At 30.8% G+C, this 20103-nt stretch overlaps 9 protein-coding genes across 9 annotated transcripts; 7 read left to right on the top strand and 2 right to left on the bottom strand.

The window, feature by feature from the left end:
- Positions 1-189: 189 nt before the first annotated feature.
- NAEGRDRAFT_74699 (uncharacterized protein) lies at positions 190-573 on the top strand (the record flags this gene model as incomplete). Its single annotated transcript, XM_002670369.1, has 1 exon — positions 190-573. The coding sequence occupies one exon, from the start codon at positions 190-192 to the stop codon at positions 571-573; it is 384 nt and encodes a 127-aa protein (XP_002670415.1).
- Positions 574-792: 219 nt separating this feature from the next.
- Positions 793-1818, top strand: NAEGRDRAFT_74698 (uncharacterized protein; the record flags this gene model as incomplete). The annotated part of the gene is made up of 1 exon (XM_002670368.1): positions 793-1818. The coding sequence occupies one exon, from the start codon at positions 793-795 to the stop codon at positions 1816-1818; it is 1026 nt and encodes a 341-aa protein (XP_002670414.1).
- A 1321-nt stretch (positions 1819-3139) lies between these two features.
- NAEGRDRAFT_74697 (uncharacterized protein) lies at positions 3140-4051 on the top strand (the record flags this gene model as incomplete). The annotated part of the gene is made up of 1 exon (XM_002670367.1): positions 3140-4051. The coding sequence occupies one exon, from the start codon at positions 3140-3142 to the stop codon at positions 4049-4051; it is 912 nt and encodes a 303-aa protein (XP_002670413.1).
- A 134-nt stretch (positions 4052-4185) lies between these two features.
- On the top strand, positions 4186-4941 carry NAEGRDRAFT_74696 (uncharacterized protein; the record flags this gene model as incomplete). Its single annotated transcript, XM_002670366.1, has 1 exon — positions 4186-4941. The coding sequence occupies one exon, from the start codon at positions 4186-4188 to the stop codon at positions 4939-4941; it is 756 nt and encodes a 251-aa protein (XP_002670412.1).
- A 251-nt stretch (positions 4942-5192) lies between these two features.
- Positions 5193-7616, bottom strand: NAEGRDRAFT_74695 (uncharacterized protein; the record flags this gene model as incomplete). Its single annotated transcript, XM_002670322.1, has 3 exons — positions 5193-6157; positions 6210-7071; positions 7164-7616. 3 exons carry the CDS (start codon positions 7614-7616, stop codon positions 5193-5195), a joined length of 2280 nt encoding a protein of 759 aa, XP_002670368.1.
- Positions 7617-8277: 661 nt separating this feature from the next.
- On the top strand, positions 8278-9740 carry NAEGRDRAFT_74694 (uncharacterized protein; the record flags this gene model as incomplete). Its single annotated transcript, XM_002670365.1, has 3 exons — positions 8278-8534; positions 8729-9356; positions 9396-9740. 3 exons carry the CDS (start codon positions 8278-8280, stop codon positions 9738-9740), a joined length of 1230 nt encoding a protein of 409 aa, XP_002670411.1.
- A 126-nt stretch (positions 9741-9866) lies between these two features.
- NAEGRDRAFT_74693 (uncharacterized protein) lies at positions 9867-11151 on the top strand (the record flags this gene model as incomplete). Its single annotated transcript, XM_002670364.1, has 2 exons — positions 9867-10145; positions 10204-11151. 2 exons carry the CDS (start codon positions 9867-9869, stop codon positions 11149-11151), a joined length of 1227 nt encoding a protein of 408 aa, XP_002670410.1.
- Positions 11152-11481: 330 nt separating this feature from the next.
- NAEGRDRAFT_74692 (uncharacterized protein) lies at positions 11482-12981 on the bottom strand (the record flags this gene model as incomplete). The annotated part of the gene is made up of 1 exon (XM_002670321.1): positions 11482-12981. The coding sequence occupies one exon, from the start codon at positions 12979-12981 to the stop codon at positions 11482-11484; it is 1500 nt and encodes a 499-aa protein (XP_002670367.1).
- Positions 12982-13441: 460 nt separating this feature from the next.
- NAEGRDRAFT_74691 (uncharacterized protein) lies at positions 13442-20044 on the top strand (the record flags this gene model as incomplete). The annotated part of the gene is made up of 1 exon (XM_002670363.1): positions 13442-20044. One exon carries the CDS (start codon positions 13442-13444, stop codon positions 20042-20044), a length of 6603 nt encoding a protein of 2200 aa, XP_002670409.1.
- Positions 20045-20103: the final 59 nt, after the last annotated feature.

The raw sequence follows: 20103 nt of genomic DNA, 5'->3' as shown, positions 1-20103 counted from the left end.
AATATTATCATCATCATCAACATATTTTCAGCCTATTTTACAGGTAATTGGTGTAAATCAAGTGAAACAAGTCAACAAGATATCTATCCAATAGAAGTTAAATATATAATTGAATATTGTTATGGAATAATAAAACCAATTCCACCAAATATAGTAATACAAGTATTAAAAAAATCACATGAACATGAAATGAATGAATTATATGAATTAGTATATAATAATATAGATATTACAATTGAATCTTTTTATGATTTAATTAAAAGTTTATATAATGATGTTGATTTGGATTTATTTAAACAATTAAGAATTAATTTAATTAATTTTGCAATTGAAAATTATAAATATTTAAATTTATTACAAAAATTTAAACAATTACCTATTTGTATGAGAGATGATTTAATTGAAAAAATGTTATCCATTCAATTTATTGATATCATGAATGAAAATGATCAATTGAATGAAATTGATATAAATGGTAATCTTGACGTTGATAATAATAGTAATAAAAAGAGGAAACGTAAACAACAAGATGAAAATGTTTCAATTCAACCAAATTCAAAAGAAAGAAAATAAATTATTAAAAAGAAATATTAATATTTAATTGGATGAATTACAATTCAATTTGCAAATGATAATATTGGATGAAAATGATACGGACTTCCATTCTCCATTATTGTTCAACATAAGTTATTTAGATGATTAAACCATATCATCACGAACAACATCAAGGCTTGTGAATAATAAAATTGAAGGCTTTGTGCAACTTTTTATAATTGAAATTGATTGAAAAAAATGTCAACAACATTTACATTATCAGCATCAGCCATTCTAAGTGAACAATTAATTGGACTTGTTAGTCCCATCTCACGTGCCATCATATCATCACCATTCAATAGAATTAGAATTATCCTTCAAACACAAAATGATATTAAAACTACTACCAATACTACTAAACAAAGCCTTTCCGATCCATCATCATTAAAATCATCATCATCCAATAATACTAATAATACTAATAATAATAATACCAGTAATAGTAGTAATGTAATAGATTGTGGAATTAAAATAATTAAACAAGAAGGTATTCTCAGTTTATGGAAAGGTTTTTCAGCACAATTAGCAAGTGTTTTATTGGTTCATTATTCAACCATTCCAGTGTCTAGATTTGTATTTACCAATATTTCAAACTCTCCACTTTTAGCCTCAATTATTAATTCAATCATTTCCTATCCATTAGAACAATGTAAAACAATATTATTGGTAGATGAACATGTTCATCATTTAAATTATGGTGGTGCTAATAATAATAATAATAAGAATAAGAATGATGGTAATAATAATATTCATAATAATGAAAAACAATATTCAGGTGTAATTGATTACTTTATTAAGAGAAGTAATGAAAGTGGATTAGTATCACATTATCATGGATTTATTACTTATATATTAGGTGGTTTAATTTATAGAAAATCATTTTCATTAATTTATCAAATATTGAGAAATATTCGTCCATCACTCTATTTTGACAACATGTCACAATGGAGTATTGTAATATCTGAAATTATATTAGCACAATTATGTATTGCTAGTGCATCTGCATTAGCTTATCCATTAGATACTATTAGTAGAAGATTACAATTACAAGCATGTAAAAAATCTGAAGATAGAAAATTTACAAATACAATTCAATGTGCTAAAAAAATTATTAGAGAAGAAGGTGTATTAGCACTTTATCAAGGATATGAAGCTCATTGTTTATCTGCTTTTTCACTTACTCTCATGTCATTGGTTTTACATTCTGTATTTGGTATTCATTAAATTTTAAATTTATTCAAAAATTCATTTATATTATTTATTTATTATTATTTATTTAAATTCATTTTATATTAATTATCATTTAATTTAATTATTATTTATATTACATTGGTCAATGAGAAGTGTTAAGGCTTTAATGAAATTGGATTTCATTCGATTTATAGAAATTTAAATGGAAGGTGTTTCGGATTTCGGGTATTAAATAATCATATCCGAATATTACAAATTTCCATTTTGAATGATATGGAAAGTTTCAATGATGAGATGCAAAATTCCCTGACATCTATTTAGAAATGATATCTATTTAACACCATCACCATCATCATTAGCCTTGATACAATGCGATACAATATTTTTCGAACAAACCAAAATCATTATTTGGCGCCATAATTTTTCTTTAAAAGGCTCTGCCAATTCTAGTTGAGATTCTCTCTTGTAACAGTTGCATTTCCATATTGTTGTGGAGAAATATCATAATCATCTGTGTTGACTGTTTCCACTTTAAAAAAACATCACACAATCACAACTTCATCATCAACAAGAAATGATGCTGGAAACTATCGCACAACAACTACTTTCGAATAGTAATATTATTGCACTTTCGAATAGTAATTCTACTAATTCCACTACTAATAACACGACAACAACTTATTGTCATCCAATATTATTTACAATAGGTCTAAGTAGAGAATTAAATCCCAGTATTGAAAATCAAATGTGTCCCGATACTAATGTATCATTCGCATTAATGTTAGCCTTTCTAATATTTTATCTTTTTTTATTATTTTTCACATCAATTTCAATTATTTGGAAACGTAAATCAGGTAATATTCAAGCTAGAAGTATTTCACACATGTTTTTAACAATGCTTTCATCTTGTTTTTTTGTTGTCATATTTTCACTTCGAATAATTATTGGAAGAAAGGTATTTCCATGTAGTTTATATACTTTGAGTTTCTTTGTTGCTGGTCCATTAACTAGTTTACCTGTCACTTGTAGATGTTTAAAATTATATTTTAGTTATAAATTAAATTTATTTAAAACTAGAATATATAATGATAATTATTTAATTATTAATTCTAAAAATGGAATATCACTTACTAATATGGAATTAAAAAATAATATAAAAGAAATTGAATTAAATAATAGTATTCATATTTCTAATTCTATAGAATTAAATGATGAAAATAATATAGAATTAAATATCAATGAAAATAATAATGAAAATACTAATATAGAATTAAATAATGAAAATAATGAAAATAATATAGAAAAGAGATTAATAACAAAAAAAGAATGGAGAATATTTAAATTTTATCAATTCATGACAAGTCATACATTTGTAATTTCAGCCTATTTTTTATGTTTTCTTAGTCAAATTCTATTTTGGATAATTTTAGGTGGAATTGATGAAATTATTCATTCCAATACTAAAAATGAAAATGAACCTCATTTCTTTGTAATTCCTGGATTTTTTCAATTCTCATATGGATGTATTGGATCTAGTGCCATGTTTGGTATAATTATAGCAGAAGCATTAGTTTATTATATAGTTGAATGGATTACATTAGTATTATGTATTAGATCAGATAGAGATACATGGAATATTAAAAAGGAAACACTTGTACATGTTATTGTTCAACCATTTTTAGTAATTTTATTTATTGTTTTGGGAAGTATTCCTATAATTGCTGAATTAGTTGATTATTTTGTACCTTACTTATTAGTTTTATTAGCAGGAAGTGTATTTGAAATATTTGTATGTGTTGTATTACCTGTATGTTATGATATTAGATTGGATTTTATTAGAAATGGTGGATTATTTTCTATAAATAGTAAAAATAGAAATATTACTTCATTTAGTACAACTGAAATATTACTTAAAGATCCAAAAACATATTCAATATTTCTAGATTTTGCACGTAGAAGTTATACACCTGAACCAGTATTATGTTGGACTGATATTCAAAAATTTAAAAAATTACCTAAAAAGGATAGAAAAGAAAAGGCTTTGAAAATGATTGATTCCTATATTAGTCTATCTGCTCCATTGGAATTAAATTTACCAAATATAAATGTTATGAGAAGAGATTTATTAAATATTATTGAAAAAGATGAAACAAATATTCCAATTGAATTATTTGAAAATGTTGAAACTTTATGTTTACAAGATTTATTAGATTTACAACAACGATTAGTGGATCAAAATGATTTTATTGCTTCATTGGTGGAATGAGAATGAATGAGAATTTATTTTCTTAATAAAAAGGATTATTTTAACAAGATGAGGGGTTACATGCCCAATTAATACATGCCATAATTGTAAGATTTGAAATTTAGCATGACACTAAAAATCCAAAATCCAAAAAAATGGCATCCACACTGAACGGAACCTCTTTGAACAAGGATATGCTCATTGCAGTTGGTGCTTTTCTTCCACTTGGAGATTTGAACAACTTTGCAAGATGTGATAAAAACATGTTGGAAGTATTCTTCAACTTGACAGTGGAAAAAGTTGAAGCCATTGCAAAGAGAAAGAAAGATTTGAGTAAGAAGAATATTGATGCTCAATTGATTGCTATCAAGGATAATTATAAGAAGGATGAATCGTGTAATGTTGTTCAACAAGTCATTTGGAAACCTATCGTTCTCCATTATTTTCCAAATTATTCACAAACTTTGAATATAAAGAATTGGATGCATGTCATGAGAAGAAGAGTGACTCACTTGCAAAACAAATTTCCAAATGAATTACCACTTTTGAAAGAGAGAGTGATCAATACATCCATTGATAAGGTGTTTAGAATTGATAAGGATAGTCAATTCATTGAGAATTGTGAATGGGAATATGAATGTCCACTTAAATCAAATGCCTTTAAAGTTGTCTCTCCAAATGTTAAATATTGTAAAGTTTGTAAGGAAAATGTTTATGAGGTATTTAGCATGAATGAACTCAAAACACATGTTGAACAGAATCATTGTGTTGCTTTTTCAGAGCAAGTAATGCCAGGACTTCCCTCTCAATTGAAGAGATTGAGAAAAGGAAAGGTATTGGTAGTTCCAACAACAATAGCACCACCTCCTTCTTCTTCAGATGATGATCCTCCTTCTAAAAAAAAGAAGTAAACAAGTGTGTTATAGAACTCTGATTCATTTGGTTGATGGAATGCTACAAAGGGAAATCATGTGTCGAACAGCTTTATCATTTGGATTTTCATTACTGAACTTTTCAAACTTTTCCAATGCACTCTCATATGCTTGTTGTTGGAAGAGTTGTGCTCCTTCATTATATAAATTCCAAATATTCTTCTTTTGTTGATCTTCAAGTTCATACCTATTGTTTAAAATGAGTTAGTTTTGATTTAAATTTAAGTTACTTACATCCATTCATCATCATTGGAGGTGGCAAGTGCTGAACCTACTTGATAGACATATCCATTTCTTGTGATTGATTCATCTTGTCTATTAGATAGTGAGCTATCATTTAAGAAAGTGAATGGAAAGAGTAATCTCATCATGAAACTATTTTCACAAACTAATTTAACATTATCTGAACAAACTATTTGAACATCTAATGAGCTAGAAGAGTGTAACATGTTTTCCAAATTATTCTTTCCACTTCCCATAATTGTAAAGTATTTTGAATCTTTGGTTCCAATATTACCACATACACTCTCTTGTGTAGTGATGGCAAAATTGAATTTGAGTGCATCTGCAAGTTTTGGTCTCTTACTCAAAAGTTGATGATTCCTCCATTTTGTAGACTTTACATTTGAAAGTTTTTCAACGAGCATTCTAGAAGCATTAAGTGCCTTCTCTTGATGATTTGATTCTTCTTGACCAACTGCATTAAAACTCAACATGATTGAATCATTTTCAAAAAGACTCAAATGAGCACCTCTAGCAAGTCTAGAAATGCCATTCATGATATCAAAAACATCAGTTAATAATATGACAGTTTCACTTGGTAGAAGATGTTCAACCCACTCATTCAATCCTCTTAGTTTGGTCATTAATAGTGTTACAGATTTAGTTTCAAGATATAATGCAAATCTATTGATATTTTCCATTCTTCTTTTGATTTTCTTAAAACTCTGTCTATGGCTATCATCATGTGAAAATCTTGAACCTGTAATAGAGGATTGTTCTTCTCCCACTTGTGTTGATTCTTCTGCTAGACTTGCTGTCTTGTCATCTCTTACCATCATTGGTAAATTTTCTGCAGAATTATTCTCAATTTCAGATAACAAATGTGAAGGTATGAATGACTTGTATAACTTGATACGATTAACCATGAAAATGAACTGTTTTTGAAGTTGTTTAACTTCAGAGAAACCAGATTCTCTTATTGACATTTCATCCAAATTCATATTCGCTACACTTTCAAATTAAACTATAAAATGGTTTAACAATCTTGAGAGAAACAAATGTAGCAACAATGATACCAATACAAATAATTAAAATACTACCAATCATGGCAATAATGACAGCAATAATTGTAGAAGAAATGTAATTCCATTGAGGAACAACATAAACTAAAACCCAATCAATATGAGTATCTGTACAAAGTCTATATGAAAGAATGTAATGAGATGAATCTGATATAATATTGAGAGAGTTACATGTTAATGTTGTTAATGATCCAATTGATGAGAGAATAGTTTGTGAAAACATGACTACTTCCTTATCATCAATTGTGTAAATGGTAAATCTTTGAATAGTTCCATCTGATAGAGATTTAGATGTGGGAATATCACTATCAACTGCAATTAGGTAACTTGACTTGGTTTCTATAAAGAATCCTCTAGCTCCATATATTGATCTAGTCTTATTCTTCAAAAAATCAGAAATGGAAGTAATTGTCAAATCCATTCCATAATAGAGAGAAAACTTATTTCCATATGCATCAGGTGTTGTTCTTGGTACACATGAAAGCATACTGACCCAAGTATATTGAGGAAGTATAGGATCAGCAAAACTAGGTGTAAATACCACATCATTTGGATAATTATTACATGATTCAATAAGTATTTTCATATCATAGAATCCTAACACCTCATTTGGAGTTGAATCTCTAATACATCTTTCATTATCTGACATACTAGCACAATAAAAGATTTGAAAATCAGTTGGTGTAATGTTAAATGTGGCAGCTCCTGATGCAGTAGATGTCCATGTCATTGTTCCAAAACAATTATTATATGGATCTCCAATATAACTAGCAATAGTTACACCACCATATAATTCTTGAGAGGTCTATACATGTAAGTTGTTTCATGATGATGACATGTTAGTTGTTTACAATAAATGACAATTAATTGACAATTAAAAACAACAACAAGTCTTACCTTATAATTTCCATACATACTAACTTCAACCTTTGAATAATCTGATATTCCATATCCATAACTTAAAACTTGTTGTCTCATTATCTTTCCAACATGAGCAATCTCACTCAATGTATTGACAGTATTCTTAATAATTACATTAATTTCAGAATCTCTCACTTTACTACTTAATTCTGAAACAGTTGGTGCAAAACTACTAATCCAAATAATAGACAATGTTGATACACTCAACAAGACAACCATAAACTTTGCCAATATTAAACAAAATTTAATAGAAGTAAAGAAGGAAACACTTTTATGAGTTGTCGAATATTCACTACTACTCATTAGTGAAGAAGCATTATCGGCGGTATCAGAAAATAATTGTGCTGCTCCAACACCACCATCATCATTCTTTTCAGCATTCGGTTGTTCTTGTTGATGATCGACAATATAGGGTGATACTCTAGTCATATATATATTAATTGAATTCTTTTTGCTTTTGTTATTATGAAGCAATTATAAAGTTGTTGATGTTTTAGTAAGTTGTTGATAGTTGTTGATAGAACCCCTCTCAGGTTAATATTTCCATCATCTCTTCCGAACATGTATTGATTTATAGGCTTTGATGTTGGTTCCAATGAAAATTTTCATGCTCGGAACAAGTCAACAAACATTAAAATATCGTTGTTGTATTTTTTTTGATGGGATAGTGAACGGGAAAATTTGGCGCCAATTCATATATAGTAATTTCTAAACACATACTAAGTTTGATTGCATCTTAAGTTTATCTCTTTCCTTGTAATATATGGTAATTCTACTAGTCATTTTCGAATAATGATTGTTGTTAAGGAAAGAATTTTACAGTTTACCTTATTTTCCTTAAAATGCAATTGAATCATATTGAGTATCTTGGTATGGAATTCATGTTCTGAATAATACTTGTTTCCATATCCATGAGAATAGATAATGGTATTTGCACTTGATTCTCGGTGATTTTCCTTCCTCCAATTCGAAAATGCACTTTATTCTACCAATTTCACACACATATCCTTCTTATTCTCACTCCAACTCCGTCGTAGAACTATTTCACTGCTCCATTTTCAACAGTTTATCAAAACAAAACACATAAAAAATGGCTCAAGAAGAAACTGCACTTTTAGCAAAGGATTTCTCAATTAACACTTCAATTCAAGATGATGACAATATTGATAATCAAGATAACATGCAAACAAGCAGTGATGAAGCACAAAAAGATGTTAATTTGCCAAGTAAGAAATCTAAATGGTGGAGATTTCTAATTGTTTATGCATTGACATGTATTATGGTCATTGCTAGAAGTTGTGATACTGTTTTATATGTGAGATTAACATATGAAATTCAAAATTACATGTAAGTAGTGAAAGATGTAACATATTTGGTAGAATTAGTAACAGTTACATGTTGACAAATTTGGTAAATGTTGTGTATGTTGTAATTTTGGCTCCAATTGTTGTATTTCAAATATGGAGAGGTAAAATTACAAAAAAAATGAGAGTATGTATCAAATTCAAACTATTAATTTTTACAACTATTTCCAAAAATAGTACTTCCCAAATTAAGTATGTAATCATGGCCTTCCTAGATAATGCCACAAACACACTCCAAACCATTCCAGCAGCCTATGTCAGTGGTAGTCTCAATACCATGCTCAGTCAATCCGTAATTCTCATTAACATTATCATGAGTTTCACATTCCTCCACACTCGTTACAATACTTTTCACTTTTCAGGAGTTTTACTTGTTTTATGTGGTTTGATAATTAATTTATATCCAGTTTTTGCACAGGAAGATGCATCTAGTATTGCTTCATCATCATCTATGGATTGGTTGTGGATTTTACTTTTATTTTGTTCCAATATTCCACAAGCAGCAAGTAATGTATATAAGGAAAAATGTTTAAAAAAGGAAAAATTGGATGTATGGTTAGTTAATTATTGGGTTTCAGTTTGGCAAGTTTTATTTGGTATTATTACATCTGTATTTGTTTTTGTACCAATTCCACAAACAGTTTCAATTTCATGGTCTGATTTAAATACCTATATTTGGAATGGGATTAAATGTAGTGTTGGAATTAATTCAATTGTTGGTGGATCATCACCTGATAGATGTGAATCATTTCCACTTGTTTTCTGGGCAGATATATTCTTTAATTTTACCTACGCAACCTTAGAAGTAAGTTTTACATATTTGGAATTTTCTAATTTTGGAAAGTTATATGTTTTCCAATATGGAAGTTCAACACTAGCTGTCATTGCAGCTGTTTCCAGATTAGCTCTTTCAAATCTCTTCTTTTTATTGAAATTCATTGCAGGAGAAGCATTGGAATCTCAATTGAGTATGTTTGATGTTGTTTCATTGGTGATTCTTGTTATTGGAATTGTAATCTATTCAGTAACTGAAGAAAAGGAAGCAAATGAAAATGATAGAATTAGAAAATTTCAAGATTCTGTATCATTGTCAATTTCCACTGTTGTAAAACCAAAAATGGAAATTATCAAAAGGGTTTTGAATAGATTTTGGACAATGTATCAAAAAGAAACATCAACAGTTGAATAAACTATTTACAGAAAGATTTATTATTATTATTGAAGTTTACAATTTACATCAATGAACTGTGAACTTGATATCGTCACGTTACAAAAAAAGAAGAATTTTACAACAATAAAAATTTCATAAAAAAAAATGTCTCAACATCCAAGTACCACTACTCGCAAGCTCTTTCCATCCTCCTCTGACTCATCTATCCCATTGATAAACTATTACAATTTCTCTTCCAACTTGTCCGATATTAAAAAATCAACCATTTTCGGACTAATTATCGGAGATTGTTTGGGATCCACAAGTGAATTCAAACATCCAAATCAAGTTCAAAATTTAATTAAGAGTGAAAAAGCTGGATGGCCATTTGAATTGTGTGCTAATTTAACTTGGAAGAAGGGTGAATCAACAGATGATAGTGATGTATGTTATTGTAAATTTATTGTAATAATTATTGAAATATTTACAAAATTACCATCAGATGGCCTTGGCAATTTTACAAAGTTTTCACGAGTGTAATTCTCAATTCAATCCAGAACATGTTTGTGATAAATTTTTAGAATGGCTCAATAAGGAACCAAAGGATGTTGGTTTTACAACAAGAAAATCACTTTTATATGCTAAAAGAGCTCATTCACAAAGTAAGGAAAATTATTGGAGTTGTGGATCTTTGGAATTGTTTAATGAAAATCAATCTCCACCTTCAAATGGAGCTCTCATGAGAAATGGAGTTATTCCATTATTGAGTAGTGACATTTCACAGATATTGGAATGGACTATATTACATTCTATTATTACTCATTATACATTTGAGGCAATTCTTCCATGTATTGTTCATTCAATTGTAATTCATAGAGCTTTGGAATCGTATAGAAATCAAAAACCATTAGAAATTATTACTACTGAAACTGTTACTAATATTTTATGTGGAAAGACAGGTGAATGGTTCAATTTTAAACAATTATGTAATGAAAAGAAGGTTCATCCTATAATTTTGGAATGGATTAAGAATAATGGTGGAAAGAAGGCATTAGAAATGGAAGAAAAGAAAGTTTTAGGAAACTTGAAAGAGTTCGAAACATTTAATCCATACAATTTCAATTACAAGAATATTTCAGGATGGAGTGTTTTGAGTTTAAAGATTGCTTTATGGTGTCTTTATCACTCTGCTAAAGTTGATTCGGTAAACTTTGATAGAAAAGTTGAATGTCCTCCTCAATTACCTTCATGGGTATTTGAGGATCAACCAAGAGGTTTCGAATCTGTCATATTTTCAGTATTAACTGGAGCAGATGCTGATACATATGGAGCTATTACTGGATGTATAATGGGAGTTTACTATCCAGAATTGATTCCATGTGAAATGGTTGACCAATTACTTTCAAAGCATTTAGTTGATCAATATTTTCCATCAATTCCTCAACAATAAATTCTTTAATGTGATATTTGTTGGAAACTTTGCAGACAGATTTGTTAAACTACATTACTGCATATTTCTCAATTACATTGTTGTCAAATTTTAAAGAGAACTGTTGGGTTTCTATATAACCAAAATCCATCCGTTTCTGAAAATCATTTGGACCTGGATGTTCTAACTTATGTTGTGCCCAAATCAATGCAATGCTCACGGAAAATGTGTGTCTTTGTTCTTGTAATGCTGGTTGGACTGGAAATGATTGTGGTATGGCAATTTGTACTAGGGTTATATCTTGATTTTATGATATTCTCTAGAGTGTTAGAAGCAAGAGTTGTAGAATTGTTAAATAAATTCATCAATTCGTATATCTGTATATGCAATCAAATAGTTGATTTTTGTTGGTTGTCTTAATTGTGATATGACTTTTGCTTTAAGGGCTGCAAAACCTCCAATTCCAGTCAGATATTTAGGTGCCAGATTATTGACTATAGGTACTAAAATAGGTGTAATTGTTAAATCTACCCAATAAAGTTCTAAATGTATCAAATTTTTCAGAGATGGTCCAGAATGTAACATATCAGTTGCATAAATATCAAATTCATAATAAAAACTCAAATATCTTAATTTTGGAAAATTTGAATGAGCTAAACTTGATGTAAACTTTGAGTCATATTTGAACTTGCCTGAAGGAACTCTTGTAAACTTTAAAGTGTGTAAATTTAGTAAATTTCCCTTGCATAAATATGAAATACCATCAAATGTAATTTCACTTCCTAAATATAATGTTGTCATGTTACTCATTCTTGATAAATATTTCATTCCTTCACTATCAATATGTGTTTGAATAATTCGTAAATCAGTTATTTTTGAAAGTTGGGATATGTGATTCATACATCCACTTTTCATTACTACTTTTCTTAACTCTAAATAGGTTAGATTTTGAACTTTTTCACAGAATTTTCGTATTACATATTCATCTATTTCATTTCCTTGTTTTGTATTTAGAATGCATAAATATTTCAAATTAAGAAAGTTACCCTCACTCAATTCAGAGAATGTATTATTATCAACAGGACCAATTTCTAGATGAGTGAGATTATTTTGAAGAGGTAATAAACATCTGTAAGGTAAATCTACTTCCAATTTTGATTGAAAACAAAGTTTTTGGAGTGTATGAATTTTTCCAATTTGTTTCACACATTCACTATTTAAATGTGAGTGAAGAAAGGTCAATTCTCTCCATGAATTACCACTATTCAACACATTCATAATTGATTTTGTCGACATCTCCAAATCTATTGAAAAATATTCAAGATTTGGTAAAATTGAACTATTAATTGGTGCTATGTATGAAATATTGTCTTTTTGAGATGATTCTGGAGGTATTGCAACAAAGTTAATATATTTCAAAGTTCTAATATTTCCTGGTTGAGTCAATATTTGATTAACACCTTCATCTCCAATTCGATTACGAAGTGTAAGATGTGTTAGACGAGTCAACTTTGATTTGGTCAATACAAGTGTTGCCTTATAATCAAGTCCATTATCAATTAATGTTAGATCTGTTAAATTTAGTAAATTAGTGCATATAGTTCTTAAATTCTCAACTTCCATTTGAACACTTATTAATTTCAGTGTTGTAATTGGTGAAATATCTTTAGCAGGAATAATAATTGTAATAATATTAGTATTTTGTAATGTCAATAATTCCAATTTTTTTGAATTGAATAACTTTTTAAAAAAAGATCTGTTAAGAAAAATAGTTTCCTCAAATTCTGGAAAAGTTCTTATTTCCATTTGTGAGAATATTTGCAAGAGGTCACCTTTCATTAATCCACTCATTTCCTCCTCATCATTTAATGATTCAAATCTGTATCTTGCTGATTTATGTTTTACATTTACACACTTGATTCCTCTAGTATCACTTTCTTTGACAATTCTTCTCCACTCGGAACAAACTCCAGCAAAAGCAATCAAAGTATGTGAATTAAAATAGGGAATAATTACATTGCAAAATATATCTTGACTCACTTGCAATATTTTAGAATATTTCATCGGCAATTGTGTTATTATCGATGGATTGATAGTGGGTACTTTCTCTAGAAAAACAACAGAATGATGGACAACAAGTTGTCAACATGCTCTCTTATTTTTTTTGAACCTTAACTCCATTTTCCCCATTTTTCTTTTGATTCGGCAAAATACACAAAAACGTACAAAAATGTAAAAAATATTACAACGATGACTTTTGAAAGAGTTTACCAAAACCGACTGTTAAAAAATGAAGAGAGCTCTGGATGAAATGAGAAGCGCAAACAACATTGTCCTGTTATTATTCTTGTTGATGATGATGACAATCTTTTCCACAACAACAACAGCAGCAACTACAAGTTCCACCACTAAATTATCATATATTTCAACAATTGCAGGAAGTGGATTAATGGCAGCAGCAGGTATGGAAGGAGATGGTGGTTTGGCTATCAATGCCCAATTAAATTCTCCCTCCTATTCAATAAGTATTTCACCTCTCAACAATAATAATTACACTGAAACACTTATTGTCGATACACAAAATGGAAGAATTAGAAAAATATTTATGAATGGTACAATTTTCACATTACCAATTAATATGCAAACAGGTAACAAGTTTAAACCAACCATGGCTGTTTTATTTAGAAATGAATTATACATGACAGATGTGTTAAATCATAGAATTCTTTCCGTTTCTCTGTCAAGTTATTTGGTGACCATTGTTTCTGGAAAGCAAAACTGTAATGAACATTCTGATTGTGATGGTTTTAGTGGTGATGGTGGTTTAGCTAGTAGAGCAAAATTAAATTCACCAAATGGTCTCTCTATTTCTCAGAATGGTGAAATTTACATTGCTGACACATTGAACCATAGAATCAGAAAGATTAATAGTTATGGTGTAATTTCAACTATTGCTGGAACTGGTAGAGCATCATTTGGTGGTGACGGTGGATTTGCTGTTCTTTCACCATTGAACTCTCCAAATGGTGTTCATATTTCTCAGAATGGTGAAATTTATATTGCTGATACATTGAACCATAGAATTAGAAAGATATTTGTTAACGGACTGATTACAACAGTAGCAGGAACTGGTCGAGCATCATTTGGTGGTGATGGTGGCTTGGCTATAAACTCTCAATTGAATTCACCATATGGCGTCCATGTTTCACAGAGTGGTGAAATTTACATTGCTGACACATTGAATCATCGAATTAGAAAGATATTTGTGAATGGAACTATTACAACCATTGCTGGAAGTAGTAGCGATGGATCATTTGGTGGTGATGGTGGTTTGTCAATTGCGAGTCGACTTAATTCTCCTAAAGGTGTTTTTGTTTCTCCAAATAATAATGAAATATTAATTGCAGACACATCCAATAACAGGATTAGAAAGATCATTGAATGTGGCACAACTCTTCAATTTACACAAGATTTCAATGGAGCTATGAGTTGTGTGAATACATGCAATGGAACACGATCCAATTCAAAATCAGTTTGTAATGGCAATGGTATCTGTAATGGTTTTAATGAATGTAAATGTAATTCAACTTGGGGAGGTCAATATTGTCAAACACCAATTTGTAATGGTACACTTGCTACAAGTAAGAAGGTTTGTAATGGTGTTGGAAATTGTACTAGTCCAGAAACTTGTGTTTGCAATTACGGTTGGATTGGATCTTATTGTTCAATAGCTGTTTCAACAAATGTCACATCCTACAATTATCAAGTTGCAAATCAATTGGGTGATTTAAATTCGAAGAATATTTATGTTTCTTATAGTTATTCGAATACTAATATGGGTATTCAAATTTCACTTCCTTCCACATTGAGTAGTGATTTGATTTCAACAAGTGGATTGAACAGTGATAGCTCATTAATTCTATTTTCATCAATTTATATTGATAAGATAACACCTAAAGTTAAAAGTGCTATAGTTTCTGTTTCTTTACTGAGTGATAGTGGTAAAGAAGTTATTGTAAAACAATTGAACAAGCCAATCACTTTGATCATTCCATTACACTCACAAAACATAACCAAATCATCCAATTTAACATGTATGTATTTGGATAGGATTGAAAATACATGGAAATCTGATGGTGTAAGAACTAAAATGGTGAATTCTAGTACTGTTATTTGTGAAACATCCCATTTAACATCATTTGCTCTGATTGATACTAATGATCCTTGTATTTGTCAGGGATATGCTGGAGTGTGTTGTGAGCTTTCTATTTGTAACAATACACTTTCAAATAGTTCAAGTGTTTGTAATGGTGTTGGTAATTGCACTAGCCCAGAAACTTGTGATTGTGAATCAGGATTTACAGGTCAATATTGTGAAATTCCAATTTGTTTTTCAATATTGGGAAATGATTCAATGGTTTGTAATAATCAAAACGGAACATGTGTTGCAAACGATACATGTGTATGTAATGATGGCTATTCAGGATATCAATGTGAAATTCCAACTTGCTTTAACATTTCAGGAAATGAAACTACTGTTTGCAATTCTCATGGATTGTGCATTTCAAGTGATAATTGTGTTTGTACAAGTGGATACTTTGGAACTTATTGTAATATGACAACTTGTAATTCAATTGAAAGTACAAATTCTACAGTTTGTACTTCTCATGGAATATGTACTTCACTGGACACTTGCGATTGTCAATCAGGGTATTATGGTCCATTTTGTCAATTTCCTCTCTGTAATGTAACCCTAGAGGATGCAAACTCAACAGTATGTAGTGGTAATGGTATTTGTATTAGTCCAGATGTTTGTGAATGTAATTCAACTTGGAGTGGAGAATTTTGTGAAATTCCAATATGTAATGATACTCTTGCTAATGATACATCTGTTTGTGCAGGACATGGTAAATGTATTAGTCCAAATATTTGTGAATGTAACTCGAATTGGACTGGTCAATTTTGTGAAATTCCAGTATGTAATGGAACAAATGCAACTGATCCTTTTGTTTGTAATGGTAATGGAGAATGTATTCAGCCAGATGAATGTTTTTGTAATTCAAATTGGACAGGTCCTTATTGTGAAATTCCAATCTGTGGAGGTATTAAAGCTACCAATGATAGCAATGCGACATTAGCCACCAATGAAACAGTGGCGTGTAGTGGAAATGGTCTTTGCATTCGCCCAGATGAATGTTTATGTAATTCCAATTGGACTGGGCAATTTTGTGAAATTCCAATTTGTAATGGAACAGAAGCCACTAACGAATCTGTATGTAGCGGTAACGGTGCATGTGTTGGTCCAAATCTTTGTCAGTGTAATTCGACATATAGTGGAGAATTTTGTGAAATTCCAATTTGTAATGGAACTTTAGCTAACAACTATTCTGTTTGTAATGGTAATGGCGAATGTGTTCAACCAGATGAATGCATTTGTAATACAAATTGGACTGGTAAATTGTGTGAAACACCACTTTGTAATGGTACAGCTGGTACAGATTTATCAGTTTGTAGTGGTAATGGTGAATGTATTAATCCAAATATTTGTAACTGCAATTCAACATGGGGAGGTGATTTATGTGAAATTCCAAAATGCAACTCTACACTCGCAACTGATCCTTTTGTTTGTAACAACAATGGAGCATGTATTCAACCTGACGAATGTCTTTGCAATTACAATTGGACAGGTCAATTTTGTGAAATTCCAATATGTAATGGTACTGAAGCCACCAACGAAACTGTATGTAATGGCAATGGAATATGTATTCAACCAGATGAATGTGTTTGTACATCAGAATGGGGTGGACAATTTTGTCAAGTCCCAGTTTGTAATGGAACGTTAGCTACCAATGACACAGTGTGCAACAGCAACGGTATTTGTATTAATCCAGATGAATGTTTTTGCAATTCCAATTGGACAGGCCAATTTTGTGAAATTCCAATTTGTAATGGAACAATGGCAACTGATACTTTGGTTTGTAATGGCAATGGTACATGTATTCAACCAGATATATGTAATTGTACTTCAGAATGGGGTGGACAGTATTGTGAAATTCCATTTTGTAATGGAATATTGGCAAATAATATATCTGTTTGTGAAGGACATGGTAACTGTATTAGCCCAAATATTTGTGAGTGTAATTCGACATATGGTGGAGAATTTTGTGAATCTCCAAAATGTAACTCTACACTGGCAACTGATCCTTATGTATGTAATGGAAATGGTGAATGTATTCAACCAGATGAATGTATTTGTAATACCAATTGGACTGGTCAATTCTGTCAAACTCCACTTTGTAATGGAACAGCTGGTACAGATTTATCAGTTTGTAGTGGTAATGGTATTTGTGTCAGTCCAGACACCTGTGAATGTAATTCAACATGGGGAGGTTATTTGTGTGAAATTCCAATCTGTAATGGAACTTTAGCCACAAATGAATCAGTTTGTAACACTAATGGTATATGTATTAATCCAGACCAATGTTTATGTAATAGTAATTGGACTGGTCAATTCTGTCAAACTCCACTTTGCAATGGTACGAGTGCAACTGATGTTTTGGTTTGTAGTGGAAACGGTCAATGTGTGAGTCCAAATATTTGTGAATGTAATTCAAGTTGGTCAGGAGAACTTTGTGAAATTCCAATTTGTAATGGAACTTTGGCCATTTATGAATTTGTGTGTAGTGGTAATGGTGCATGTGTTGGTCCAGATGTTTGTGAGTGCAATTCTACATGGGGTGGACAATATTGTGAATCTCCAAAATGCAACTCTACACTGGCAACTGATCCTTATGTATGCAATGGTAATGGAGAATGTTTTCAACCCAATGAATGTATTTGTAATTCAAATTGGACAGGTCCATTTTGTGAAATTCCAATATGTAATGGTATTAAGGCTACCAATGATAGTAATTCAACTTTAACCACCAATGAAACAGTGGTGTGTAGTGGAAATGGTCTTTGCATTCGTCCAGACGAATGTTTATGTAATTCAAATTGGGCAGGTCAATATTGTGAAATTCCAATATGTGGAGATGTTTTGGCAACCAATGAAACAGCATGTAATGGCAATGGTAAATGTGTTCAACCAAATGAATGCATTTGCGACTCAAATTGGACAGATCAATTATGTGAAACTCCAATATGTAGTGGTATAATTTCCACTAATATATCTGTTTGTAGTAGAAAGGGTGATTGTATTGGTGCCAATCTTTGTATCTGTTTAACTGGTTGGGGAGGTGAAGATTGTTCCACACCAATTTGTAATAATATTCTATCTACCAATGCTACTACCAATACTGATAGTAATGGAACTATAGTTAGCAATAATACATTGGTGTGTAGTGGACATGGTGAATGTACTAGTCCAAATCAATGCAATTGTAATTTAAATTGGGGTGGTAAACAATGTGAAATACCTAAATGTCAAGGTATATTGGCTAACAATGAGGCAGTTTGCAACTCTAGAGGAAAATGTGTCAATGAAAATCAATGTCAATGTAATGAAATGTGGGGAGGTCAATTTTGTGAAATTCCATTTTGTAATGGAACTTTAGCAACTGATTCAAATGTGTGTAATTCATTGGGAGTATGTGTTGGTCCAAATCAATGTAAATGTCTCTCAGGTTGGGGTGGTAAACTATGTACAATACCATCATGTAATGGAATTCTTGCATTTGATGAGAATGAAGTGTGTATCGCAAAGAGTAATGCATGTAGTGGAAATGGAAAGTGTATTGATCTTAATCGATGCAAATGTGAGAAAGGTTGGACTGGACCATTATGTTCAACACCAACATGTAATGGAACATCGGCCACTGAACTAACTGTTTGTAATGGTTTTGGAGTGTGTGTTGCACCAGATAAGTGTAATTGTTATAGAGATTGGGGAGGTGAATTCTGTACCGTTCCAACATGTAATGGAACTTTGGCCACAGATCCAACAGTATGTAACTCGAGGGGTATTTGTATTGAGAATGATGAATGTAGTTGCAATTCATGGGGTGGAAAATTATGTGCAACACCAACATGTAATGGAATTGTTGCCACAGATCCAAACGTGTGCAATTCAAGTGGTGTTTGTGTCGATTTTGATAAGTGTGAATGTTTTTCTGGTTATGGAGATGCATTCTGTGGCACTTTAAGTTGTAATAGCATTTTATCCACTCACATTAATGTAGAAGGAGCTGTGTGTAGTGGTCGTGGATTGTGTTTGGGACCAAATAAGTGTATCTGTCAACCGAATTGGGGTGGTTTCATGTGTGGCTTTCCAAAATGTTTCGATATTTCAGGAGACAAGAAAGAAGTATGTTCTGGACATGGTGATTGTATAGCAGTTGATACATGTAAATGTTATCAGGGTTATATGGATTATGATTGTAGTAGTGTTGTTCCTGACAAGAATTGTGGTGACTCACGTAGAGGTGCCTCTTTTTGGGATGTTCTTGTGGAAGGTTGGGATTTAATTGGTGATATGGCATCTGGTGCAGCATCTATAGGTAGTTCAATTGGTAATGTTATTGAATCCTTAGGAACTGGTTTTATTGACCTTTTTGGAGGAGTTATTCCAAACATTGCAGATATTTTCAGCTCCATTCCAAAATTAATGGAGAAAATTCTGAACTTTTTGATTAGCAATGCAGAGAAGTTTATTAACTTTATTCTCAATTTGTGGACAACATTTGTTGAATTTATAGAATGGGCAGTGATTTATTTTCCAAAAATATTTTCTGGAATTACGCTTCAACAAGTGGTAACAGTTTTAGTAATCATTGGTGTTGCACTACTTTTGATCATTATTATAGTATTGTTATCTTTCCTTAGTCCATATATTACAATTGCACTTCAATTTGTCAAAGGTGTTTCGAGTGCATTAGCAAGTAGTGAAAAAGCTCTTAAGGAGTACAACATGTAGTTGTTTCAAACAATCTCAAAAACAAGATTTTTTTCTCTTGGTCAACCAAAGTTTTCTTT

This window comes from Naegleria gruberi, assembly GCF_000004985.1.
Source record: "Naegleria gruberi genomic scaffold NAEGRscaffold_72, whole genome shotgun sequence".
NCBI classification, from domain to species: domain Eukaryota; phylum Heterolobosea; class Eutetramitea; order Acrasida; family Naegleriidae; genus Naegleria; species Naegleria gruberi.
The sequence above is the reverse complement of the archived record's forward strand: the minus strand, read 5'-3'. Positions and strand labels throughout refer to the sequence as shown.